At 36.8% G+C, this 25,619-nt stretch overlaps 1 protein-coding gene across 1 annotated transcript; it reads left to right on the top strand.

Annotated features, from left to right (window-relative positions):
• The first annotated feature begins 1,800 nt into the window (after positions 1-1,800).
• LOC140809717 (uncharacterized) lies at positions 1,801-7,679 on the top strand. The gene is made up of 8 exons (XM_073167427.1): positions 1,801-2,185; positions 2,551-2,820; positions 3,810-3,936; positions 4,685-4,746; positions 4,844-5,074; positions 5,947-6,068; positions 7,006-7,144; positions 7,253-7,679. Exons 1-8 carry the CDS (start codon positions 1,829-1,831, stop codon positions 7,385-7,387), a joined length of 1,443 nt encoding a protein of 480 aa, XP_073023528.1. The 5' UTR covers positions 1,801-1,828; the 3' UTR covers positions 7,388-7,679.
• The last annotated feature ends 17,940 nt before the right edge of the window (positions 7,680-25,619 follow it).

The following is a 25,619-nucleotide window of genomic DNA, read 5'->3' as shown; positions in this document are numbered from 1 at the left end:
TACTATGTTTTGAGGTTGCTCGTATTTCACTCACATTCAAATGGTAAAATAAAAAGAGAACGATGATGATAGAATATAAATAAACTAATTTTCTCTTTTTAAATGATCATGTGGTTTTATTATTTTCTTTATCTTGTGGTATTTTAGTCTCTCTACTACAAGATTTGATCATTAATTTATCTCTGAAATCTCTTATTACGTCGAAAATATACAGTAATCGTATTTTTCTAATATATAGTATTGAGAGGGAAGAGAAAACCTCATTTTTATAGAAATAAGAGTTAGGCTATACATTTTTAATACTCTTAGGAAACGTTATGTGAACTTCAAATCATTCAGGCAATTCTTCTTTAAACTACGAGAAGACGTCTTATTCGAGACCAAATGAAAAATTATTAATAAGCCTGATTCAAATGTAATTCATGAGAAAAATAATTTTGAAGCATCAACTGTGAGTGATGTAGACGATAAGAATAAACCTATGAGCAACAATGCAATGTGCAAAATTTTAGCGACGAAAGATGTACAATTTAGAAGATATAATAATATATACAAAGTTTCCTAAAGCACCAGGGACTTATTATTTATCTGACATCAAAGTCCAAAATTTAGAACAAAGTATCAAGTTCGAGACCGAATCATAAAAATTTAATTCACAAACTAAAAAAAAGTTTTATATCTTACTGCCAATATAATTCGAATGAAAATTATCATTTAATTTTTCATACATACCAAACGACAATTTAGTTCTTTATACTAATGGAAAAAATATATTTTTATGTATGAAAATTTCATAAATTCTATTTTTAGTGTAAAAATAAGAATTTAATACATTTACTTGATGAATTTTAAAATTTATATTTAAAATCAATTTTTTTTTTCTATTTTAATCAATGTTATAGTCAGAATGACTAATGTATAAGGTTGGTATCAGAAAAATCAAATAGATATTTTATTTGGTGGGTAGAAATGTATTTAAAAGGGTTGTTTAGTTTACAAAAACTCTTGTGTGGTGGTTTTATGTGTCAATTTTATGAGACAAATATTCTGTTTAGGTCACTTATAAAAAATATTATTTTTTAATGCAAAAAAATATTAATTTTTATTATAAATATGAACAAAGTTAACTATTTTCATGAATTAAAGATCTTTCAGACTTAAGGATGACAATAGGGCATGGCAAGTGTGGGTTTGCCATTTCCTTCCACGTTCCCGAGTTTCATCCTCACTCTCATATCCGCCTATCTTTGTCCTCGAACCCGAAATTACGGGTGATACTCATGAGAAATTTAGAGTTCGATTTCAGCAAGTGTCACTAGTCCAGACGAAGGTTTCGAGATTGCCCCGAGCCTGAAATCATGAATAAGACCGTTAGAAAGGAACCATGAGGGTGTCTCGGCGTAGCCCCTCTGACGTTCAAGTCAGAGACTGAAGATATAGTTGGAAAGTAGCTAAAAGTGCTGCTGAAAATAATATAGTTATAAATAAATTAGACACCCAAACCTTGTATTTATAAGAGAATAACTTGGCATGTGATGAGTTTTCTACTTGGTTGGAGATGAGCCAGGGAATTTGGGCTTGATCTTAATAGGTCCATCCATGAGACATCCAACTGACGGGGATCAAATAATCATCACAGCCTATTTCTAATTTTTCTCGCGGGACCATGAACCAATGGGGAAAATTGTCACTTCTACTAGACTTGTACAAGAGTTTTATAAAAATTTCATGCAAAATTTTAAAATATATTTCAATATTTTAGATTTTATATTATATTATTAATTATTCTTATCCTGAAGTGGTGATCTAATTCCAATCTCATAACGTAATGTCTCTCGTTGCTCGGACTCTCGCTCTCGTCCCTTTACACTCCCAGCCTCATTTCAATTCAACCAAACCCAAACTCACCAGCCCACATTTTTGCATCCAATGCAAGATCGATAGATACGGTCATAGGGAAGCCGAACAACCTATGAACAACCCCTCTGCGGCTCAGAGGAAAAAGGGGTTACATGGAGCCTCCAGGAGGTCTGTTATCAAGAAAAGCTTCATCCAGGAGCAGGTTGAGTTTGCGACTCCGGTTTCGAGCGATCCAGTTGTTGGGATTATCGGAGGTGGAATGTCCGGTCTTGTTTGTGCTCTTTACTTGGAAAAGAGAGGAGTAAAGTCCACTGTGTTTGACACGGTAAGTCATTGTAAGCATTCATTTTAATATCTAGGGACTGTTTGAGAAAAAACGTGTGTGGGTAAGTAGAAGAGAGAAGCTAAAGAGCGTACGAATGGAGAAATATGGTTACTCCAAATTTGAAAATTTTTACCATCAAAGAGGTAAGGGGTGTTCAAAATGATGTTGAATAGGGAGAGAAGCTCTAGAATTAACATTAAACAGTGCCATTTTGTTCGAAATCTTAGTGTTCTTTATTTCTTTTTTGTCCCGTTTTGCCATTTGTATTAACTTAGTCAAAGTGTCACCTCTTTTTTGTTTAGCTTTTTAACCAGTAAGAAGTAGTCAGTAATTATGGAGCTTCTCATCCTGTTTAATTACATTAGGGAATGCATGGGTTTGGAGGAAGAATGGGAACTAGAATCATTGACCCTCATCCTTTAATATTTGATCATGCCGCTCAATTTTTCACTGTTACCGACCCCAAGTTTGCCGAGATGGTTGATGGGTGGTCAAAAGAAGGCCTTGTTTGTGAATGGCATGGTACAGTTGGAGAGCTTGAATCTGGTGGACGTTTTGTTCAGCTTCCTGCCATGCCTCCTAGATATATTGGTATCAATGGAATGCGTCCTCTTGCAGACCACATACTGTCCCAGGTGCACATTTCTCGGAGTTACTTTGATGCTTCACTACAGTATACCTGTTATTTTGGCTCGTCTATTGATTGGTGAAGAACTTCACAAAACTGGATATTTTCATACCCATTTAAGTTGTTGAAAGACTCTCATGCATAGTGGCACCATGAATCACTTTATTCTCGTAATGAGAAAATGAAAAGGTTTTAAAAATTGTGGGGGTGTACAGTGGGGCAAAGTTAAGTGTGAATCAATTTTTTGAAAACAGATTGATTCAGGATGCAATGGTAGTTTAAAGTGTATGAGCTTAATTGTCTAAGTTCAATGCCAATCTACGTGTGGTAGTTTGCAACTTTATCATTTGTGGTCTGCTTTTCCATTTCACATTTCAACCGGAGTTGGTTCATTTAATTTTCGTAGTGATTAATATCTCCGATTTTATGCAGTAAGCCTTTTATTTTCCTTTCAATGTTATTCAGCATTTCTAAATAAGCCATTATTCTGAACTCTTATTTGAAATAATTCTTGAAGTCAAAATCATTGAACATTTATTCCCAAGGCATCCCACACTTTGTAGGGAACGTGCTATTATCTCAAATTTAAATTTCAGAGATGCTTCACTTTGTAAACCACTGAGTTTTTTCTATTTTAGTTTCTTTTTCATGTTAAAGAACATATATTGTGTTAGAAATGCTCACGGAGATTTTTTAAGCATTAGCCTAAAAAGTATTTGGTTGTATTTTTCTAAAAGCTTCACTTCAGAGTAACCTAAATCTTGTCAATAGCTTTATTTTCTTGCCTTTTATCTTTTTTCATTTCCATTTTTGCAGAAACAAGTCAAATAATGTTGGTATGAGATTAAAAAATTGGAAGCTACTTGATTTGTTGGAATTAGCATCGGAAATAGGTTGAAGTTGTGTTTTGCACTTTGAGCTTCCTTTTAAGTTGTTGAAACCCCCATATATATTAATTTAAAATTTACTATATGAATAAAACTTGGCATGGTGCAGACTTCTATGGTGAATGTGGTGCGACCTTGCTGGATAAGTAAAATGGAGCCATACAATGGGACGTGGCACTTGAGCGAGAAGGGGAAGCCTTGTGGAAACTTTGATGCAATTGTTATTGCACACAATGGCAAGTAACTCAGTACTCTTGCGTGATATATTGCATGTGTTAGCCGGAAGACTTTGAGTTAACTGCTTTACAGAAGCCATTCCATCAACGTACAGGATTGCACATAATTAAACTGTGTGAAGCATGTGAGCTGTTGGCACATTTCTCAATTAAAGAGGCACTTGTCAAACTAATTATGTGTTACTCCTTCTAATTTTGTTTCACCTTAAATAGTTGCTGTGTTAAAGGTCTATAATCAAATCTTTGGTTTATCTATGATTCTGCACTAATTCAAATATGAATGTTTGCTGCAGCACTTTTGTTTCGTTCATGTGCATTGGTTCTTACCTAGGCCAAATAGGTTGAACTAGATGTTCGTTGCCTATTATATCATATGTGACTGCACCTACTATCAACTAAGTATACCCAGAATGATATTTACTCTCCTCGAAAGTGACATTTTTACAGTCAAGCGACAGTTTCCTTTATTACCATTACCTTATCTTGCTGGATGGTTCCACTTTGATGATACCTAAGGCATCCACAATTAATTTAAAATAAATGCTAAAATTGAGTAAAACCTTTTGAATCAAGGTACTTCACCTTTTACTTAAATGGGAAAAACAATGGACATCCTTGAAATTTTATAATTGCCTAAATGAATTTGTTTTCCCGAGTTTCCTTTGAACAGCAGACATTGATGAATTTGATATAAAATATCTGATTAACTGGTTGTGTGTCTTCATCTATTTGCCATGTGACACTCCAGGAAAATGTGCAAATCGATTGCTTGCCGCATCAGGCTTACCTCTAATTGCAAGACAAATGAAGGTATTTTTAGCCACTTTACTCAACCCCCTCCTGACATTAGTTTGTCCCTAGTGATCAGTATTCCTCTTATTTAACGTTTATCAATTCATATATACAGAGACTTACTTTGAGTTCAATATGGGCCCTTCTTGCTGCATTTGAGGATCCCCTCCCTGTCTCTTCCCTTGAGCAAGAAATTACTTTCGAAGGAGCCTTTGTTACGGGTGTTGACTCTGTCTCATGGATTGCAAATAATACGAAGAAACTTTTAGGTCCAGAAAGCAGTGGCCCTTACTGTTGGACCATTTTGAGCACAGCAGCATTTGGAAAGCAAAACAAAGTTCCACAGGTCCGCTAATTCTTTCTTTCTTCGCCTCTTGATTCTTTTTTTACATGGTCGAATACTGACCAAACTGTTGATGTTTATTTTAATGACCTAACTTAGATTTCATTTGGGGGGTGGGGAAGGGGGAGGGGGAATGTAAGATTTAGGGCATAAATTAGAAAACTGATCTCAAAATAAAGCATTGGACATAGTTTCCTTGTGAATTAACTAGCTGTGCTTGGAGTAAATAATCATGTCAAACTTAGTTCAGACCCATGTGAATGTGTCTTTTTTAAATTTTTTTTTTATGGTAATGAATCGGCATTAAAAAAGGCCAGATATGGCTCCAAATTTCAGGAAGGATAATGTAAACTTCCAGACAATCAACGTGGAACCTAATTACTGTAGATCAAATTTCAATTTATTTGAAACTATAAAAACATGATCACAAAGGAACGTTTTTTTTGTTCTTTCGAACCTTTTCTTACTGTGTTGGAACCCAGGGGATTAAGGCAATGTAGTCTGTTCACAATAATGTTTGTATCGGAAGATTCTGGAAGCCGACCCAACTTTAAAGGTGTTGTGTATTCCAGTTATTGAACCTTAGATTCCATGGAGGCTATTGCCTGCCATCCATTAAGGCTACTCATACTCTTGGAGAACCTTAACGGTACTGAAAGTCAGCTTCAATAAGCACTAACACAAATCTGTTAGTTCATGAGTGAATGAGCTGAAAGAAATACAAATGGAAAATGTAAAGCCCGTGAAGTTTCCAAGTTGTTACTTGCGACTTTCTTAATTGGTTTTCTCTTTCGTCCAAAAAAAGAAAAAAAAAAGTTTCTGATGATTCCTCTTTTGTTGCTGGAAAGTGAATATAGTCTATATTTGTTCGGCAGGAAAGTATTCCTTCTGCTACAGCAGAAAAGGTGAAGGAACTCATGCTTGAAGGCCTTGAGAATGCATTAGGACTGCAGAAAAGCTCTCTTAAAAGGCCTTTCTATAGTCGATTACAGTTATGGTATGTAAGCATGCATGCGTGTAAAGAGTGAAATTGTTCATTTCATGCATGTTCCTGTTTATTTCTCACGATATGACAGACCTAAATTTTGAGCTCTCCACCGGTGGCAATGACCAATTTGAGTATTTTTTATCCGTATAGTTTTCTGCATATCAATAAAGGAGTACATTTTGTTTACCATATATTTAAACATGTATGCATATGGAAATGGATCTGCTGTTTTCAATATTGCATCATAAATATGCCAAAGAAACATAATTGGAACACTATTAATTGTCCCACATCGGTGGAATAATATTCATGGGACTTGCATATATGGGCTTGGACAATCCTCCCCCCTTGAGCTAGCTTTTGGGGTTGAGTTAGGTCCAAGTTCCAATCTTAACATGGTATCAGAGCCCGGGTTTCACCGTTATGTGTTGGACTGCCTATAATTAGGCCACCCGTTCTACCCATAATTGGGTCATTTGTAAACTCCACGCTCCAGATGTTCATTCCTGGGCGTGAGAGGGGTGTGTTAAATGTCCCACATCGGTTAGATAATTAACCTTTGAGTGGCATATATTGGCTTGGACAATCCTCCCCCCTTGAGCTAGCTTTTGGGGTTGAGTTAGGTCCAAGTTCCAATCTCAATATGGTATCAGAGCCCAGATTCCACCGTTATGTGTTGAATTGCCCACAAGTTGGACCTTGTAAACTTCACGCTCCAGATGTTCATTCCTGGGCGTGAGGGGGGTGTATTAATTGTCCCACATCGGTGGAATAATATTCATGGGACTTGCATATATGGGCTTGGACAATCCTCCCCCCTTGAGCTAGCTTTTGGGGTTGAGTTAGGTCCAAGTTCCAATCTTAACAAACACCCTACTTTACCCAGGCCAGGAGCTTTTGTTTTGTTTTTGCAATATTTTGAAGCAAGATGTTTCAATATTTACAGGGGTGCTGCTCTTCCCACTAATTCTCCTGGAATCCCCTGCATCTTTGATCCACATGGAAGAGCTGGCATATGCGGTGATTGGCTACTGGGATCGAGCATAGAAGCTGCAGCCTTAAGTGGCATGGCTCTTGCTAATCATGCAAGTCTTTTAGTTTTTTGGTTCATCTTTTCTTTTTTCTGCACTACGCTTTTTCAGCTGGTGCTAAATTGATCATATGATGATCCTAGCTTTGGGACTTTCACGCAGATTGCGGATTACTTCCAAAGTGGTGGAACATGCCCTGATGATTTTGCTGCTGGGTTGCACAGCAATTTTCAGCCAATTATCGGACATGACATAGGGCAGTTTCCTGGGTTGGAATCTCCATTGTTGGCTACTTAGAACATGAATCAATCTCATCCCCAAGTAATTATGTGCTTCTTTTGGCCAGTTTTTCACCACTTCTAGCAAGTTGGTGGCAGTGGCCTTCACTGGGCGAACGTTGAAATCCCATGGAGAAAGAGGATTGAGCACGCCCACATCCTGCCCCTCACATGGGTTTGAACTTGACATTAGCTCATTGTGGTAAATGATTCGACATACAGTACCATGTGAAAAAACATATCTAGCCCCTTCTCAACTATTGGATTTGTAACGGGAGTAATGAAATATCTACTACTCGTTTTTTTTTAAATGTACTAGAATTTTTTTTTCTTAAAGATTTCGGCCATATATACATATATCTTTAAAATACTTTTGCATCATTTAAGTTAAACTCAACAACTCATTAATTGAGAATCTCAAAATCACAATTCAAAACATAAAGTCGTAAATGTCAATCAAACCTACAACTATGTTCCAAAATAAAGTATAAGCAGTTTAAATCTCCTGATAAGCATAAAAATCATAAAATCTTTAAAGTAATCTTAAATCATAAATGTAATTTTGCGGAAAACTAGCGGCGCTCTTGGGTTATGTACACCTTCAGTCCAGCTAGTTCAACTATCAAGTCTTCCGTCAAAATCATGCTCACTGCATCGATTACACCTAATGAGTCTATTTACTTAGCAAACCTTAATCATGATAGCAAGCAACACATATACATTCACAATCAACAGTGAAAATATTTAAATCAAAATAGCATTTCATGAACAAGCTTAAACTTAAACGTTTTTCCTTTAATCACAAATTTTTTTATCATATACATTAGTTTTTTTTATTGAATTCAGATCATCAATTGTGACTTTCGTATTAGCTGTAGATCGATGGATCCATCTACGTATTATCACGGTACCCGCGACGGGGACATTAGCGACACTCTCACCCGTCAACTGAGTATTGGCCTTACATATCATCTTATTAGTCACAATCAATTCACCGTCTTCAACCTTTCATATTTCCATCACTTATAAAAACTCATGCACATATAAATCATTTTTCTTTTAAACAAGCATGTAACATGATTTTTAGCATTATCGTTTCATCATAAAATTTCATAAACATTTAAAATAAACATCTTAACATTTATTACAGCATTCAGAGCACTATCAGGATGTCTAACATTTTTCAGGTGTAAAATGATCGTTTTGCCCCTGAAACCCTAACTTTCCCAATTATCCTTAGACCTTAAAACAACGATCCAAATCCATCCAAACTTAACATAACACCTTAACATACATTCATAAACATTTCTTAGACGTAAACTTAAGCTCTTCGACTAATTTCCTAATTCGTATTTAAAACTTAGACGTACATCCCTGTTTTAACTTAAATTAACTCGAAACTTAACCAAATCTTACCAAACTTGAACCATAACTTATTAACACCTAACCATACCCTATACAACCCAAATTAAACCAATTACAACCATTGAACAAGCCTTGCTGGAATTTTCTGCACTTAATATCATAAACCCTAACTTGCTTGACCCTTAAGCTCTTTCGTTCCTAGCCCTTAGCCGACCCATCCAGACCCTGGCTAACCCTCCTAGGACCTTGACCGAGCCCCGTAGAACCTTCCTAGACAAGCTCTACAACCCATGCAAGCACAACCCTAAACCCGCACCCCTTCATGCCTCAAGCGACCCCAAACGCAATTGCAGCCTATGCCCTCCTGTTCCAGCCCTTGCACAGCCCCTCTAGGACCATGACTAGACTCCCTTAGGACCATTTAACACGTCCCAAACGTCAGCTAGCAGTCTCCCTCGCCTAGGATGAAAAACGCAAACCCTAGCCCATAGAAACCCAATTTTCGTTCATCAAGGTATCCTATCTAGTCCAGCCTTTAAACATGCACCTAAGGACTTTTAAACATGTGGAAAAACATCTCTTCTAGTAACCCTACCATGGCAGCCCCTTTGTGCATCATAAGCAAGAGTTTTAAAAGATGAAAATCTAGTTTTATCATTTTTATGCCATAAAAACGATAAAAACGAAAATAAAAGAAGTGTATTATTTTTTTTATGCAATCATGTATTAAAACACATAATATGGTGTGAAATATGAGTGAAGAAAGATTAAGACGTGCCTTTCTACGCACGAAAATCAACTTATGATGTGATGGACGTTAGTAGAGAGACGGGAGAAGAAGCTTGCTGAATTTTTCTTTAAACCTTGCGTGAATTCCTCTTAAAACATGTGGTGTGTGTGTTTATGTGCTGATGGGAGAGTCCTAGTTTTCTAGGGTGAGAGGCGTGTGTTTTGTGTAGAATAAAAGAGCTTGGAAGCTTGATTATTTGATAAAAAATGCATGGTGCAAGCTTAGGTTCATTAACCTAGTATAATAGGCCGATTAGATAATATTTAAACTATTTTTTTAGGATGCTTTTCGAAAATAATAACCGAACTCCCAAAAAGTCGATACTTTCGTCAAAAATTGATTGCCGGTTTAAAATATGACTCGGCGCGTAAAAACACCTCAAAATATCTTATTTTTGAAAATACTCCTTAAAATATACCATATATTAAACAATTAAAAATAATTATTTAATAAAAACATTTTCCCTTAAATAGTCTTCGGTCTCCGTTCTTCGACCGTGTCTCGAAAAATCTTTAAAGCAAAGTTTTTTATGCATTCTAGTAAAAAATACATTTTAAACATATAAACATGCCTGCTACATTTAATTAATTTAATTAAAATAAAATAATTAAAAATATAAGAAATTTGATAACTTGCATGCATGTGGTTCACGCGTACTTTCAAATTTTCGGGACGTTACAATCTACCACCTTTAAATTGAATGTCCCCAAAATTCACTTATCATTGATAATCAAAAAGTTTAGACTCTTAATTCTATGATCCCAATAATCCACGCTTCGGCTGCACTACTCTGATAAAATAAGTTTTAGGTTGTCCTCATGTCTCCTCAATCCTAATTACATTTGCTTTCAAGATCCGCGTTGGCGAACCGCGACTTAAAATGATCGTCGTTTGGGAATGAAATATTATGTTTTGAATTAATTCGAGATTAAAACGTTTCATGGTTTAGTAATTAAGGAAATAAATCGAAAGACTCAGGTTTATGTCTAAGAAAAATTTAGGAAATTAATTTTAAGCTTAAAAGATGATTTGGGATAGGCTCGACGAGTCAATAGAAGTAAGAAAATTCCAAAATCGAGAATTCTAGAGTCCGAAGGTAAAATGGTCATTTTACGTCCCAATGAGTACAAAATGACTTGCGTTGTCCTGAAACATCATAACGCATGATAAATGATTTTTTAAAATCTTTATGATGAAAATATGAGATTTTATGATTTGTTGTAAATTTGGGAAATTTTTACTGTTAAAATGCTATTTTTCAAATGTAGAAAGAACACAATATTTTATGGTTAAAAAGAAAAAGAAAAAATATGTTGAAGAATGAGAATTGACTGTGATAAAGATGATATGATATATGATTTTTTGGAATATCCTGAGGGAGAAGGCCACATAGGGAGCCCAAGGATCGTATTTCCATTTTATGTCGGTGCCTAGTGTTTGTCCCCATGCGCATTGGTGAGCTAAAACTTATCACTCGACCAGAAGATAAATACTAGTCACTTTCAAGGATCAAACTTGACCCAAAATTATAAACGATTGAAAGTTTTACAATTTGACGATTTATGATTTATTTATGCTTACAAGTTTATTTTAAATAAAAGAGTGATTTTAATGCATGTGCTTTGATGAATCGGTTCGGGCACCTTTGGCGGTGCTTCAAACACAATATTCTCAATGAGCTGCAATAGCTCGTGTTATAAGAATATAAACATCGATGAATTAAATCGAGTTTTCTTATAAACCAAGCGGAAAATACTCGAAATAATTCTTCGTTAAGAAAGTTAATTAGCTTAAAGTTTTTAACTTGTGTAAACTGAAATAAAGGGGATTAGTTCTAGCATATATCAGTTCTGAATTGATAACAGATTGAACTGATCAAATCAAATTTAAAACAAAAGTTAAGCAGTTAAATATACAAGATATGTTTATGGATGTTTGGAAACTTCATGAAACATCTATTACTTAAAAGAATACTACTAATTTTTTTTTGCCAATACACGAAAATCTCATTTTAACGCATGCATGCAGGACTGTTGAAAATAACCGTAATCAAATGATAATAATAAAAAAAACCACAGTTTAAAATTTGTCAACTCGTCCCTTAACCATGCATGAACGAAATAGAACGAGTAAAATACTGAAAATCAACTTCCTATCATAATAACGTATAAAAATGATCATGTCTACTCAAAGCTCATAAAAATGTGATGTGCGGAAAAATGTGGTCCTCGGCTCGTGTGCATATATCCAGCCCTGCCTACTCAGATTTCGGCACCTCCAGTCTCCTCCTCAAGATGCTCACATGCATCACACACACCTAGTGAGTCTAAAGACTCAACACACCTGATTGATAGCAAATACAAATGTTAATGCGACAGTGAAAAATACTATAATAAAATACGCTTCATGAACTTAAAAACATAAATGTAAACATGTCATAGAAATCATATCGTGTCAAAACAGCTCATCGTATCATCATATACTTACGCATTTACTATAATTGAATTCCGTTCATTAGTTGTGACTTTCGTATCAGCTCTATTTGATGGATCCATCTACGCATAACTGTGGTACCCAGCGGCTTTCGGACCTCAGCGACAATATTACGCATCCATCGGGCCTAGGCCTCATCGTCATCGTATACATATATCGTATGTCACAACCAAATCTCATCCTTCAAATATCATCATTTTCATCACTTAACAAAAAGCATGCATATATGTAATTTTCCTTAAAACCAAGCATGCAATGTATTTTGTTCATAATTTCATAAAAATCATATACGTGGTACAAAAAAATTTAAGTAAAACAGGTCAAATTGTGCTCAGGGCTCTGCCATGACAAAATCTCGACTCAAGTACAAAATGACCAATTTGCCCCTGGAAACCCCAAATGTCCATTTTATCCCTAGACCTAAAATATTTTGATCCGAAGGCAACCAGGCTTAAATCACGATTGAAAGATTCCTAATCAAGCCTTGTACGACCCAATCTAACCTTCATTAAACTCGATCATAATGTCGTAACGATACCCGATCAAAATAATAGCGCTAGAACCAAAGCTTCTTACCATCTGTACTAGCGCCTAGGCTAGCGCCTAGGCGCTTCGTATCACCACTGCGGCACTATTAGGTGCGAAACACAGGCGATGCAGCGCTCAAAATGCAGTTCTGTGGCGCTAGCCCTGCGCGACCCAAATACTAAGACCATCTTCTACCCTGTTCTCACCCCACTCGGACCAGCCTCGAACCACTCGGTCCTAGCCCACCATTGGAACCTCCTAGACCTACTTAACCAAGGAACCTAGCCCCATGCACGCTGCACACGAGATCCACTTGTCACAAGCCATGAAATCCAATCACCTAACCCCAACTAGCGGCTAGCCTCTTCGATCTCCCTTCCACTCAATCCTAGCCATGCTTGGCCTCCTTGGACCACGGCCTGAACCCACCAAGGTCCGCACCACGCCCTGTTTTAGCCCTGCATGGCCGAGCCCTCCTCAAATACTCACTCAACCGACCACATAACTCTAGATCCCAAAGATCCGATCGATTTCTCCCCAAGGCTCGATTCGATCTCGACTCCAGCATCATGTCTCCTCATTTCACAATCTATACGCCCCTTAGCAATCCTAGAAATCAGTAGCCCCTTGCAAAAATCCATAAAAACATGTGAATGAGTCAAGAAACGATGAAACTTTCACGTCAAACTTATATAAAAATGCAGACACAAGGTAGTTCATAACATTTTCATACAAATACATAAACTTCAGCATACTTATGATGTATTAGAATAAAACGAAAGTACAAGTGTGACGTCTACTAATTTAAAATGCTGCTAAATTTTTTTTATAAAGCTCATATTTTTGAAATAAACACTTATATATTTTTACATGCATGCAACCTTACTGAAAAATATACTATTTAAAAATAATCGTAAATATTTGACAATTAAAAATATAACATTTTAAAATGGTCAAAACTCATCCAATAAAAAAGCGTAAACATCATCGAGTAAAATCATAGTAACCATCAACGTGTCAAAACCAATGCAAAAAAAAAAATATTAATGACCTCACTAATCTCATGAAATCATAATGTGCGGAAGAAATGTGGTCATCGGGTCGTGCACGCACATGCAGTCCTGCATACTCAGAATTCGGCACCTCCAATCCCCTCATCGACATGCTCACTTGCATCATTCACACCTAGTGAGTCTAAAGACTCAACACACTATCGGAATAACAAGTACATATACATAGCATACAACAATGAAAAATATACTGTAATCAACATACCTTTCACGAGTATAAAAGAGCGTAAATGTAAACGTGTTATATGAAGTCATAACTTGTCAAAATTGCTCATTGTATCATCATATACTTATACATTTTTTTTATTGAATTCAGTTCATTATTTGTGACCTTCGTATCAGCTTTATCTTCTCATCATTATATGATGGACCCATATGCATAAAACTGTGGAACCCAGCGGCTGTCGGACATCCTAAGACAGTATTACCCATTCACTGTGCCTAGGCCTCACCATTAGCATTTACATATACATCATTAGCATTTACGTATACATCGTTAGTCACAACCAATTCTCATCCTTCAAAACATCATCATTTTCATCACTTATCAAAATCATGTACAAACGTAAGTTTTTCTTAAAATCAAACATGCAACATATTTTCATAATTGCATAAAAATCATATACTTGATGCACAAACATTTAAAAACATGATAAATTTGTGCTCAGGGCGCTGTAAGGACTAAAGTCTCACCCCGTGTGCAAAATGATCAATCTGCCCTTGGAAACCCAAAACGACCATCTTACCCCTGGACCTCAAAATTTCGACCTGAAGCTTACCAAACTCCTTAAAACATCACAAAACATATTTAAAAGTATTTCTTAGACGTAAACTCGAGCCTGTTTCAAAACTTAATCGATTCGTTTTAAAACCTGGACCGGGGTCCCGATTTTAATCTGAATCAACCCGAAGCGTAACCGAAACTTTCCAAACTAAAACCACAACTTACACACATCCTACCAGCCCTAATAAACCATATTCAAGACATTTTGAACCCCCTACACTCAGCTTCAACCTACTAAAAAAATCTGTACGTATAAGCCTTATCCCTAGTTGCACCCACGGCTCCGAATTCGATCCTAGACCAAACGTGTGGGGACCCGGACGCTGATCTGTATTATTAATCATCTTTGGGATTTAATTATCAATTAAGATAAAACATGGTCTAAAAATTTTTCTTTTTTAAAATAAAGTGCGGAAGGTAATGGAATTTAAACTATTATACATATCAGCATAATAATACAAATCTTGTCTCACCTTCATCTAGTGCAACTAGACTAAAGTTCAATTACTAAAATCAAGTAATATAACCTATCTATATCCAAGTCCGGAATCACCACGCTAACTCGTCTTCTCTCGTCGTCTTCTTGACCCCGATCCTATCCCACCTGTTGTCATGCACACATACAAAACAAGACAACAGCCGGATACTCCGGTGAGAATAAATCCCAGTATAAAACATGGTAAGCATGTATATACACAAATTAAATCATGAAACGATCGATCATGAATAAACATAAAAGTAATAGATTTCATATTCTATGAAATTAAATCAAAATAAGCATGCAACTCAATCAGATAAACATGCAATTCAAATCAAATCATAAAAACATGCTATCATGACTGAAAGCAATAAAGATGGGTTCCAAGGTCTAGGAAACCACATTCATAACGCATGCAATTCTAGTCAAATCCATGTCTAGACTCAACTCAACTATAACTCTAGGGATCCCGTTGTGAATAAGACGATCTATCACCTACTCTCCAATCGGGGTGAGGGTACGTCTTATTCCTAGAATTCGGTCTGATCTGTATCCACATCTACCATATGAGAATGATCTTCCCCTAAAGCTGTGATATCACCGAACGTCTAGAAGTCTCACTGATCTGTCAAGACTTTCCTATCTTAAATGCAATGAATATTAATCTTTAAACAAAACATAATCATATCAAAACATAATTAATAGTCTAGTATGTGATTTTATTGGGAACTCAAATGGGATCTCAAATGAGTTATGTCTTCCCGAATATCACATGAATTATACCTTTGTCTTCCCTGTCTGACGAAGACGAAGTCTCGAAGTCGAATCTGTCCATATCGAATCTGAAATGACAATATCAAATACACTGTATCAATGAATAACTTAATTCACAATCTGTTCTGATCAATACTCAAATCAGTATACAATCTGATCAATATCTGAACAAGATACAATCTAATTCATGTCATCGACCTTACAATCCAATCTGAATAATTACAGAGTCTGATCAATCTCAATCAATACTGAATCTGATCAATCTGAATTAACTGATGTTTCAACGGTGCAATAATACAATCTGAATAACTCCGTCAATTCTGAACATCACAAATATAATACTGGACTCATAATCTGTGTCACTACAATTCATATTCTGAATACTAACACAATTCTGATATAGAATCTCAGTCAATATTTTCCAAAAATCATAACAATTGCATAATCAGTCTATTCTTAAATCTGACTTCGATTATACAATATCTACTGTAGCAGAAACACTATATCTGGTTTCTATTTAATTCTGACAATATCATAATTTCAAAACATCTCTAAACGTAACAAAACTTACGTCCAGATGGAGCCTGTGTTGCTAGGAACTCGGTGTCGTACTCGAATTCAAAAACGTACTGACGGATTGTCAAGTTCTTCAACCAAAATTCAAGAGCTTCTCCTCGGTTTTCTTTTCTCTTAAATTTCCAAGAGATAACTTTGCATGTATATATATATATATATATATATATATATATATATATATATATATATATATATATATATATATTGTGAGGACCCGGACGCTGATCTTTCTTATCAATCATCGTTGGGATTTAATTATCAGTTCTGATAAACAGGGTCTAAAAAAAAATTTTCTTTTTAAAATGTAAATGCGGAAGGTAATGGAATCTAAATATTATACATATCTGTATAAAATACATTTCAGTATAAAAGTACAATACTGTACAATCTAAGTCTAAGGTTCGATTACTAAGTTCAAGTAATAAACCAAATCTACAGTAAGTCCGGAATCACCACGCTAACTCGTCTTCTCTTATCATCTTCTTGACCCCGATCCAGCCCCACCTGTCGTCATGCACACATACAAACAAGACAACAGCCGGATAACTCCGGTGAGATATAAATATCCCAGTATAAACAATGTAATCATGCAAGCATATAAAACATATATAAAAGCATGAATTATATCTTATCACATGTAGCATAATCAACCACATGTATCAGTACAAGTCTGTAAATAAAACATGAATCGTAATCTACGAAACATAATTAATACGGATCTGTAAATCAACCTCTAGTCTCACTATCTAAGACTTGACTCATCTCTCATTCTAATCTAGGGATCCCAATCTAATTTAGACTTTGGTATACTGTATCGAGTGTCTACATTAAACGTCGATCTACATTTAAGCGCGTCGATACACCATGAGTCTAGAGTCTTATCGGTTCTGAAAAAAAACTCGGCTGTTCTGCCCTAGCTAGGCTGTTCTGCCCTAGACTCGGACTCTGACTCTGTTCTAAGTCAATACATTAACAAATCAATCTGATAATCTGCAAATATCAATGCAATAAAATAAAGTATGTGATTTAGGGAAACTCAAGTCAAACCTAACTCGAGTTGTGCAATCCCGAATCAACATTTATTTATACCTTTATCTTCTCGCTCTGACGAAGACGAAGTCTCGTATTCTGATCTGTCCATACCCAGTGTCCAAATGAAGCCTGCGTTGCTAGGAACTCAATACCGTAATCGGATTTAAAATCAGACGGACGGATTGCCAAAATCTTCAATCAAAATCAAGAGCTTCCCTCGGTTTCCTCTGAATTCCCCAAGAAATCTTGCATGTATATATATATATATATACATACACACGAACATGCAATAGGCCAAGTGGCTCGCCTTTCAAGCTGCACGTTTCTCGCTCGGGCGGACAAAAGTTGCCTCCCGGGCGAGTAATTCTCGGCCCTCGCCCATTCCAGCAGCCTCGCTCGGGCGGTTAAAAACATCCGCCCGGGCGAGTGACTCTCGGCCCTCTTCTCCTAGGCACTCTCGCTCGGGCGGTCAAAACGTCCGCCCGGGCGAGTCACTTTCGCCCAACACTATTATTATCTCAATTTAATCTTAAAATAACCTGGTTATATTCATGTCCACTCAAAATCAATAATCTCAAACTAACATGTTGAGATGTTAGGTCGAACATCTCGGGGTAAAATACACCACGCCCGGCTTCGTCATTTGAGTTCCTATAACCTCAATTACGTCTATTAATCAACATCTGATTACCGTAATTAAATCTCGGGCATTACATTTCTCCCCTTCTTAGATCTGAGTTCGTCCTCGAACTCACAAACAATCAAGTCAGAGATATCAGAAGAAATGCATAATAGAGTTTAAACCAAAACTCAAATATCTGATTCCAGTCTGGAATAAGAATTTACCAAGTACAATGCCATAATACTTCTTCTCCAGTTCTTCTGACAAAATCAATCTCATCATTACTGGTTATACAACATCCGTATAAATCAATCTACAGCTCATCACATATCAGTATCATCAGCTGTTAACAAATCTGTTTATCTCAAACAAAGACATAAACAATCTTTAGCTTCAACTACCAATCGTCATCATCCGACGTTGGTTTCTTAAATCTGTGCATTCTGAACTATCTGCATCTTTCTTCGAATTGTCTTCAAAAGAAATCTGTAGTACTCTTCGTATACTGTCTTGTCTATACTATCTCATTACCCTTCTGATAAGCTGATAGCTATTGTCACATAGTAATACTGAATTATATCAATTAGTGCTAATATCTAGCACTCTATAACTCTACCAAAGTCTTCCAATATCTTGGATATTACATTCTGACTGTCTGTCAATCTGTAAAACAATCTCAGAGAGAGTTCATGATATACTCTATCACGAATACAAATTCAAGCAAAATCACAATCTGACATAATCTACTGTGGTATTCTAATCTTTCTGACCACTTCTCTGACACCAATCTGTGTCATTTGGTCATGTTTGCACGTTATCTGGTACAAACCAATAGATATAGATTGACCAATCTGTCAATCATAATCATATCATATCACAATCTGTAGAAAATGACGGTAATTTTATTACGAAAGCCATAGAAATGTACTCCCATTTCTATTCAAAAACATACAATTCTGTAATAAATCTTCTGATTTCTATCTTTCTTTCTTTTCTGTTAGCGATTCAGACATATCAATACAATTTCTGCCAACATTTCAATACAAACTCTGTCATAGCTGATCTAATCTGTCTATATCAACAACTGTCTGTTCGAATACCATGCATTCTCAGTCACAACATGATAACTGAAGTCACTACCGTGCAATTCTGACATTATCTGTGATTTCAACTTCGAACGACTGACATAAACAAATCAGTTAATAACATAATTTAAAGAAAAAATACCTACCTGGTATTCGGCTCTGACTATCGATATCAATTCTGTTATACAATTCTGAAACATTCTGATATCACAAGATACTTAATCTCATACAAAACATAAAATCACATATCTGTTACTTGACTTTGATTCTTGAAATCTAGTTCTGAACATTCTGATCACATTTCTGAATTACTGTAAATCTCCCCGGTTCACAATAATCTGTAACATAAACGGATTCAAAACAACAATAATATTAAATCAGAGATGAAATATCAATATCCTATACAAATCTAGTGAGTTCAATGAACTCATAAAACAAGGATTTCTGATAAACATCTCCGTGTCATTCTGATCAACTGATATATCTCATCTGCCAATAAAATATTCTCCTCAAAACAATATAGGATGTCTCAAATACTGATTTAGAGCAATAATAATACTCAGCAGATATATAAAGGAACTGTCGTATAACATAATATGCCAAATCAGACAAAATATATCTCTGACAATTCTGACATTTCTGAACTTCCTGGTCTTTCTGATATCGGTATCTTATCAGTCACTGATCGAAATCTCAACGGTATCGAAATCAATCTGTATACTAACTTCAGATAACGCATACTCTGAATACCATCTGTTTCAAGCAGGATTCTTATCTGAACAATTTCTGTATACAATCATCACAGTTCTCAGAATATTCAATACAATCTTCAGATATTCTATTCAATCAATCAAATGCTGTCATTATATCAAAATCTCCTAGATACAATGAGCATAAAATCATCAGAACATCTCTGAAGATACTGAAGCATACCAAAGAGCAACACTAAATCAGGTGTAACTCCTGGTCGATATTCTTCTACTGATCTTTCAATTCATTATGTATCATTCTGTACATTTACTATCATTCTTTACTGAATTTTAAAACAACAATCAGTATCTGGTCTGAATTCAATTCTGAAATCTATCTTTCTGATGTAAAGCGTATCTAAAATCTTATCTAGGCAAACATCTGCCAACTCGTATATCACTGGCAAATCTGCCAATGGTAGGCTCGATTTCAGTAAATCTACTGAATACATAAGGATACTATCTGTTCCTTTCTGTAATACTCGAGTCCTATATCACACAGATATCAAAGGAATTCTAAATCTAGAATCCTTACTGTGAAATCTCTACTCTTCAGCCATATCTGGTCTGAATCTTATACTTTCCTAACTGGAATCTATAATAGTTCTGTACTTGTTCAGCATATATATATATATCAATAATGCGTTCAAATCAGAAAACACAAGTACATCATAATCTAACTCAATCTTATTCTCATCTTACTGTAATATACAAGATGTCACAGAAGTCTCTGATATCAACATTTCCTCCACAAGCAACGACATCAATACTACAGTACACACAACTCCAACAGATACAGCATATTTCCATGCAACTCAGTCAAAGATATTCTGAACAATGCATTAGTATATATCAATACATATGCAATAAAATCATAAAGAATAGTACCTGTTGTGAGTTCTGGATCTGTATTTTCAATTGAACTCTGTTCCCTACAATATTTGGGAACGCTTCTGGGGACAGACTTTAGCAAAGTGTCCCGGCTGTTTACAAATATTGCATCTACCAAGCACTCCTTGGCATTTCTCTGTGGAATGCCTCCCTCCACAATTTCTGCACTATACTCGTGTATAACTCGGTTGAGAACCACTAGAGCTAGAAGAACTGCCGCCAGACTTCTTAAACTGCTTTTCTCTAGCCTTCAGAAAATCTTTCCTTCCACCACTGCTACTGCCACTCTCGAATCGGGGAGGTGGTTGCTGTGGTCTCGGCACTGGAGGAACAAATTCAGCTCCTCTCTGCCTTATCAGGCCCGCTTCAGCGCCCTTTGCTCTATTCATAGCGTCAGCAAAGTTATTCGGTCGTCCTGTGTTCACCAGTGTAAAAATATCGGGATTCAAGCCATTGATGAACTGATCAGCAACGGCTTCGTCATTTTCAGACACATGTGGAGCAAACTTCAACAAGGTAGAGAACTTGGTCACATATTCTTCAATGTTCAGCTGACCCTGTCTCAAATTGGCAAATTCCGCCCCCTTGTCTTTTCTGTACGATATTGGGAAAAATCTCTGATAAAACTCAGTTTTAAATACATCCCAAGTAATAATCGCACCTCGCTGCTCCAAGGCCCTCTTCATTGTAACCCACCAGCTTTGTGCAACATCAAGCAACTTGTGCCCAATCAATTTAATCCGGCGCTCATCACTGTACTCCAGTGAATCAAACAGCAAATCAATGCTACCTAGCCAACTCTCACACTCGACTGATGTCTCAGTACCCGTCGGAGTGGGTGGTTTGAATGACTGAAACCTCTTCAGCAAGGTTTCCATTGGAGTCGGTGTTACATCCATTGGAGGATTTGATGTACTACCCTGTTCTGGTATTCTTCTGGGAGGCATATCTGAAACTCAAAAGGATTAGTAATCCAATCCAACACACCTGTTTCAATTCAGTCTCTCCTCCGATCATCTTACTGCTGATCGAGAATCAATTCAGATTCGTTCCCAATAATACATATTACAAAATCAAATCAGATAAATCAAGTAACATGTATTATATAAAGCAGTACGACATGCTAGCATTCAAAAGCAGGAAAGAAAACCTCAATTTACCCCGCTCACTAGCCTCTTCTATCTCAATCTCAAGAATCTACAGTTCTAGTACCTACAGCTCTGATACCACCTGTTGTGAGGACCCGGACGCTGATCTTTCTTATCAATCATCGTTGGGATTTAATTATCAGTTCTGATAAACAGGGTCTAAAAAAAAATTTTCTTTTTAAAATGTAAATGCGGAAGGTAATGGAATCTAAATATTATACATATCTGTATAAAATACATTTCAGTATAAAAGTACAATACTGTACAATCTAAGTCTAAGGTTCGATTACTAAGTTCAAGTAATAAACCAAATCTACAGTAAGTCCGGAATCACCACGCTAACTCGTCTTCTCTTATCATCTTCTTGATCCCGATCCAGCCCCACCTGTCGTCATGCACACATACAAACAAGACAACAGCCGGATAACTCCGGTGAGATATAAATATCCCAGTATAAACAATGTAATCATGCAAGCATATAAAACATATATAAAAGCATGAATTATATCTTATCACATGTAGCATAATCAACCACATGTATCAGTACAAGTCTATAAATAAAACATGAATCGTAATCTACGAAATATAATTAATACGGATCTGTAAATCAACCTCTAGTCTCACTATCTAAGACTTGACTCATCTCTCATTCTAATCTAGGGATCCCAATCTAATTTAGACTTTGGTATACTGTATCGAGTGTCTACATTAAACGTTGATCTACATTTAAGCGCGTCGATACACCATGAGTCTAGAGTCTTATCGGTTCTGAAAGAAGACTCGGCTGTTCTGCCCTAGCTAGGTTGTTCTGCCCTAGACTCGGACTCTGACTATGTTCTAAGTCAATACATTAACAAATCAATCTGATAATCTGCAAATATCAATGCAATAAAATAAAGTATGTGATTTAGGGAAACTCAAGTCAAACCTAACTCGAGTTGTGCAATCCCGAATCAACATTTATTTATATCTTTATCTTCTCGCTCTGACGAAGACGAAGTCTCGTATTCTGATCTGTCCATACCCAGTGTCCAAATGAAGCCTGCGTTGCTAGGAACTCAATACCGTAATCGAATTTAAAATCAGACGGACGGATTGCCAAAATCTTCAATCAAAATCAAGAGCTTCCCTCGGTTTCCTCTGAATTCCCCAAGAAATCTTGCATGTATATATATATATATATATATATATATATATATATATATACATACACACGAACATGCAATAGGCCAAGTGGCTCGCCTTTCAAGCTGCACGTTTCTCGCTCGGGCGGACAAAAGTTGCCGCCCGGGCGAGTAATTCTCGGCCCTCGCCCATTCCAGCAGCCTCGCTCGGGCGGTTAAAAACATCCGCCCGGGCGAGTGACTCTCGGCCCTCTTCTCCTAGGCACTCTCACTCGGGCGGTCAAAACGTCCGCCCGGGCGAGTCACTTTCGCCCAACACTATTATTATCTCAATTTAATCTTAAAATAACCTGGTTATAATCATGTCCACTCAAAATCAATAATCTCAAACTAACATGTTGAGATGTTAGGTCGAACATCTCGGGGTAAAATACACCACGCCCGGCTTCGTCATTTGAGTTCCTATAATCTCAATTACGTCAATTAATCAACATCTGATTACCGTAATTAAATCTCGGGCATTACATATATATATATATATATATATATATATATCCACGAACATGCACTAAGCCAAGTGGCTTGATGTGCTTACTGCACGTCTGGCGCATATGCGCCCACAAAGTCGCGCATATGCGCCGATTGTTCGAACCAGCACATTTACCTCTCGCGCATATGCGCCATTCTTCTCGCGCATATGCGCCAAACCTACTGCCTCCACCGCGCATGTGCGCCATCTACGTCCGCGCATATGCGCCAAAGCTTCTGGACGTCCCGTGCATGTGCGCGATGAAGTCACGCATGTGCGCCAACTCTTCTGGACAACTCGCGCATGTGCGCCGATACACACCGCGCATGTTCGCCAAGGGTTCTGGATGCTCCGCGCATGTGCGCGCATTTCTTCGCGCATATGCGCCAGGGCTTCGGCTTTGTTCATGATTTGGTGCATTTTTCTTGTCTTTTCGGGTCCGATCTGATTCGTCTATAATTAAATCAATAATCACCAATCATTACATTAATTATCGCCTAATCCTTTCTGATTAACGAAATACATTTCTCGGGCCTTACAAAACGCCACGCGTCCAGCCCTCAACCAACTATCCTAAGACCAAGACCAAGCCGTGGATTCACTGCTGGAACAACTAACCCACGCCTATTGGACCATGCACTCAGCCCCACGCTACGGTCCAGTACAAATTTGCGTACCGATTAAAAATATGCTCCGGCGAGACCAGCCAACGCTACGGTCGACTACTAGAGCGAGACCAGCCATTGTGGAGCCTTTCCAGACCACGTCTCAAACCCTTTAGGATATGCACTGTGACTCCGCGTGACTCTCCTACAGTCATCCCTTGTCCCGAAGCCAACATAACCCAAGCATCGACCTACACCCTTAGCCCGCTCGGTTTCCTCCTTGGCTCGACCATTTTCTGATTCCAGCACCATGATACCCTCCCTCACGACATGCACCGCCACTCTAGCATCAATTTCGTCAGCCCCTTGCAGACAATAACAAAAACGTGAGTTGGGAAAAGATTTCTATGCAAAAATCGCGATAACCGAAGTCATAAACCTTTTATCATGCAAGGATCGAGCCAAATACATACCACGCACACATATCAGCATAAATAATGTATGAATGATGCATAAATAAAGTTACATGGCGTGCTTTGATGTTTTATGATAAAAAACCCGAAGAATTTAACGCCCGGGAGGCAACGGAGGAGCGGGGAGAGACCTTTTCTTCAAAGAAAACGGAGAAAAACGTTGCTACTGGTATTTCTCACGAGGATGGCTGCTGAAGGAGGGGTGTGCGGATGTTATGTGTGGATTTAGGTTTAGGGTGTGTTTAGGGTAGTAATTAAATAGTAAACAAAATGCTAATGGACCCTGAATTATATTTTTAAAAGTTTATAAAAGGTCTTGAGCCCACTAAGCTTAAAAATAGGCCCATCAAGCCCAAACACACTCCCGAAAAATATTTCTTTTTGGTAAGTTTTTGAAAATATTGCCCGAACCCTAAAAAAGTCACCTGTTTCGATAACATTTGTGTACCAATTAAAAATATGCTACGGTGAGTAAAAATACCGAACAAAGCCCGTTTCTTGAAAAATACACTTAAAATTCATTATATTAATTAATTAAAATTAATCATTGAATAAAAATATTTTTCTTAATTTTTCTTGGTCTTCATTCTTCGCTCGAGTGCGAAATGCAACCTAAAACCCTAATGCATGAACTTTTAAAATATATTCATGCATTCAATCATAAAAAATAAACACATAGTTTATGATAGGATCAATTAACTTGTGAAAGAGTTTTTGAAAGGGGGGGTTGAATAAACACTTACAATTTTCACAATCTTTTCGAATATTGAGTCAGTTTAGTGACAAACTGAAACTCGGAATCTTGTCAGTCGATATCAATCAGTTAACAATAAAGTGCGGAAATAACCTGACTGATAGATAAAATAAAAACTGAAATAAGAACACAAGAGATTTTATGGATGTTCGGAGATTTCAGTCACTCCTACGTCACCCCTTCTATTACAAGGATAATGTATCCACTAAAAGACTTTGATCGATACAAACACTTGTACAGACCCACTTCAATTTGGGCTTAATGAAGAACCTAAAGGGGGGGTGAATAGGTTCTTTAAGGCCCTTTAGCGTTTTTAAAACGAGTTTGCAAAAATTGCAAGCGGAAGACTTGAGGGACAATCACAAATACGATAAATGAATG

The sequence above is a fragment of the Primulina eburnea genome, chromosome 13 (genome assembly GCF_022965805.1).
Source record: "Primulina eburnea isolate SZY01 chromosome 13, ASM2296580v1, whole genome shotgun sequence".
Classification (NCBI taxonomy): Eukaryota; Viridiplantae; Streptophyta; class Magnoliopsida; order Lamiales; family Gesneriaceae; genus Primulina; species Primulina eburnea.
The sequence above is the reverse complement of the archived record's forward strand: the minus strand, read 5'-3'. Positions and strand labels throughout refer to the sequence as shown.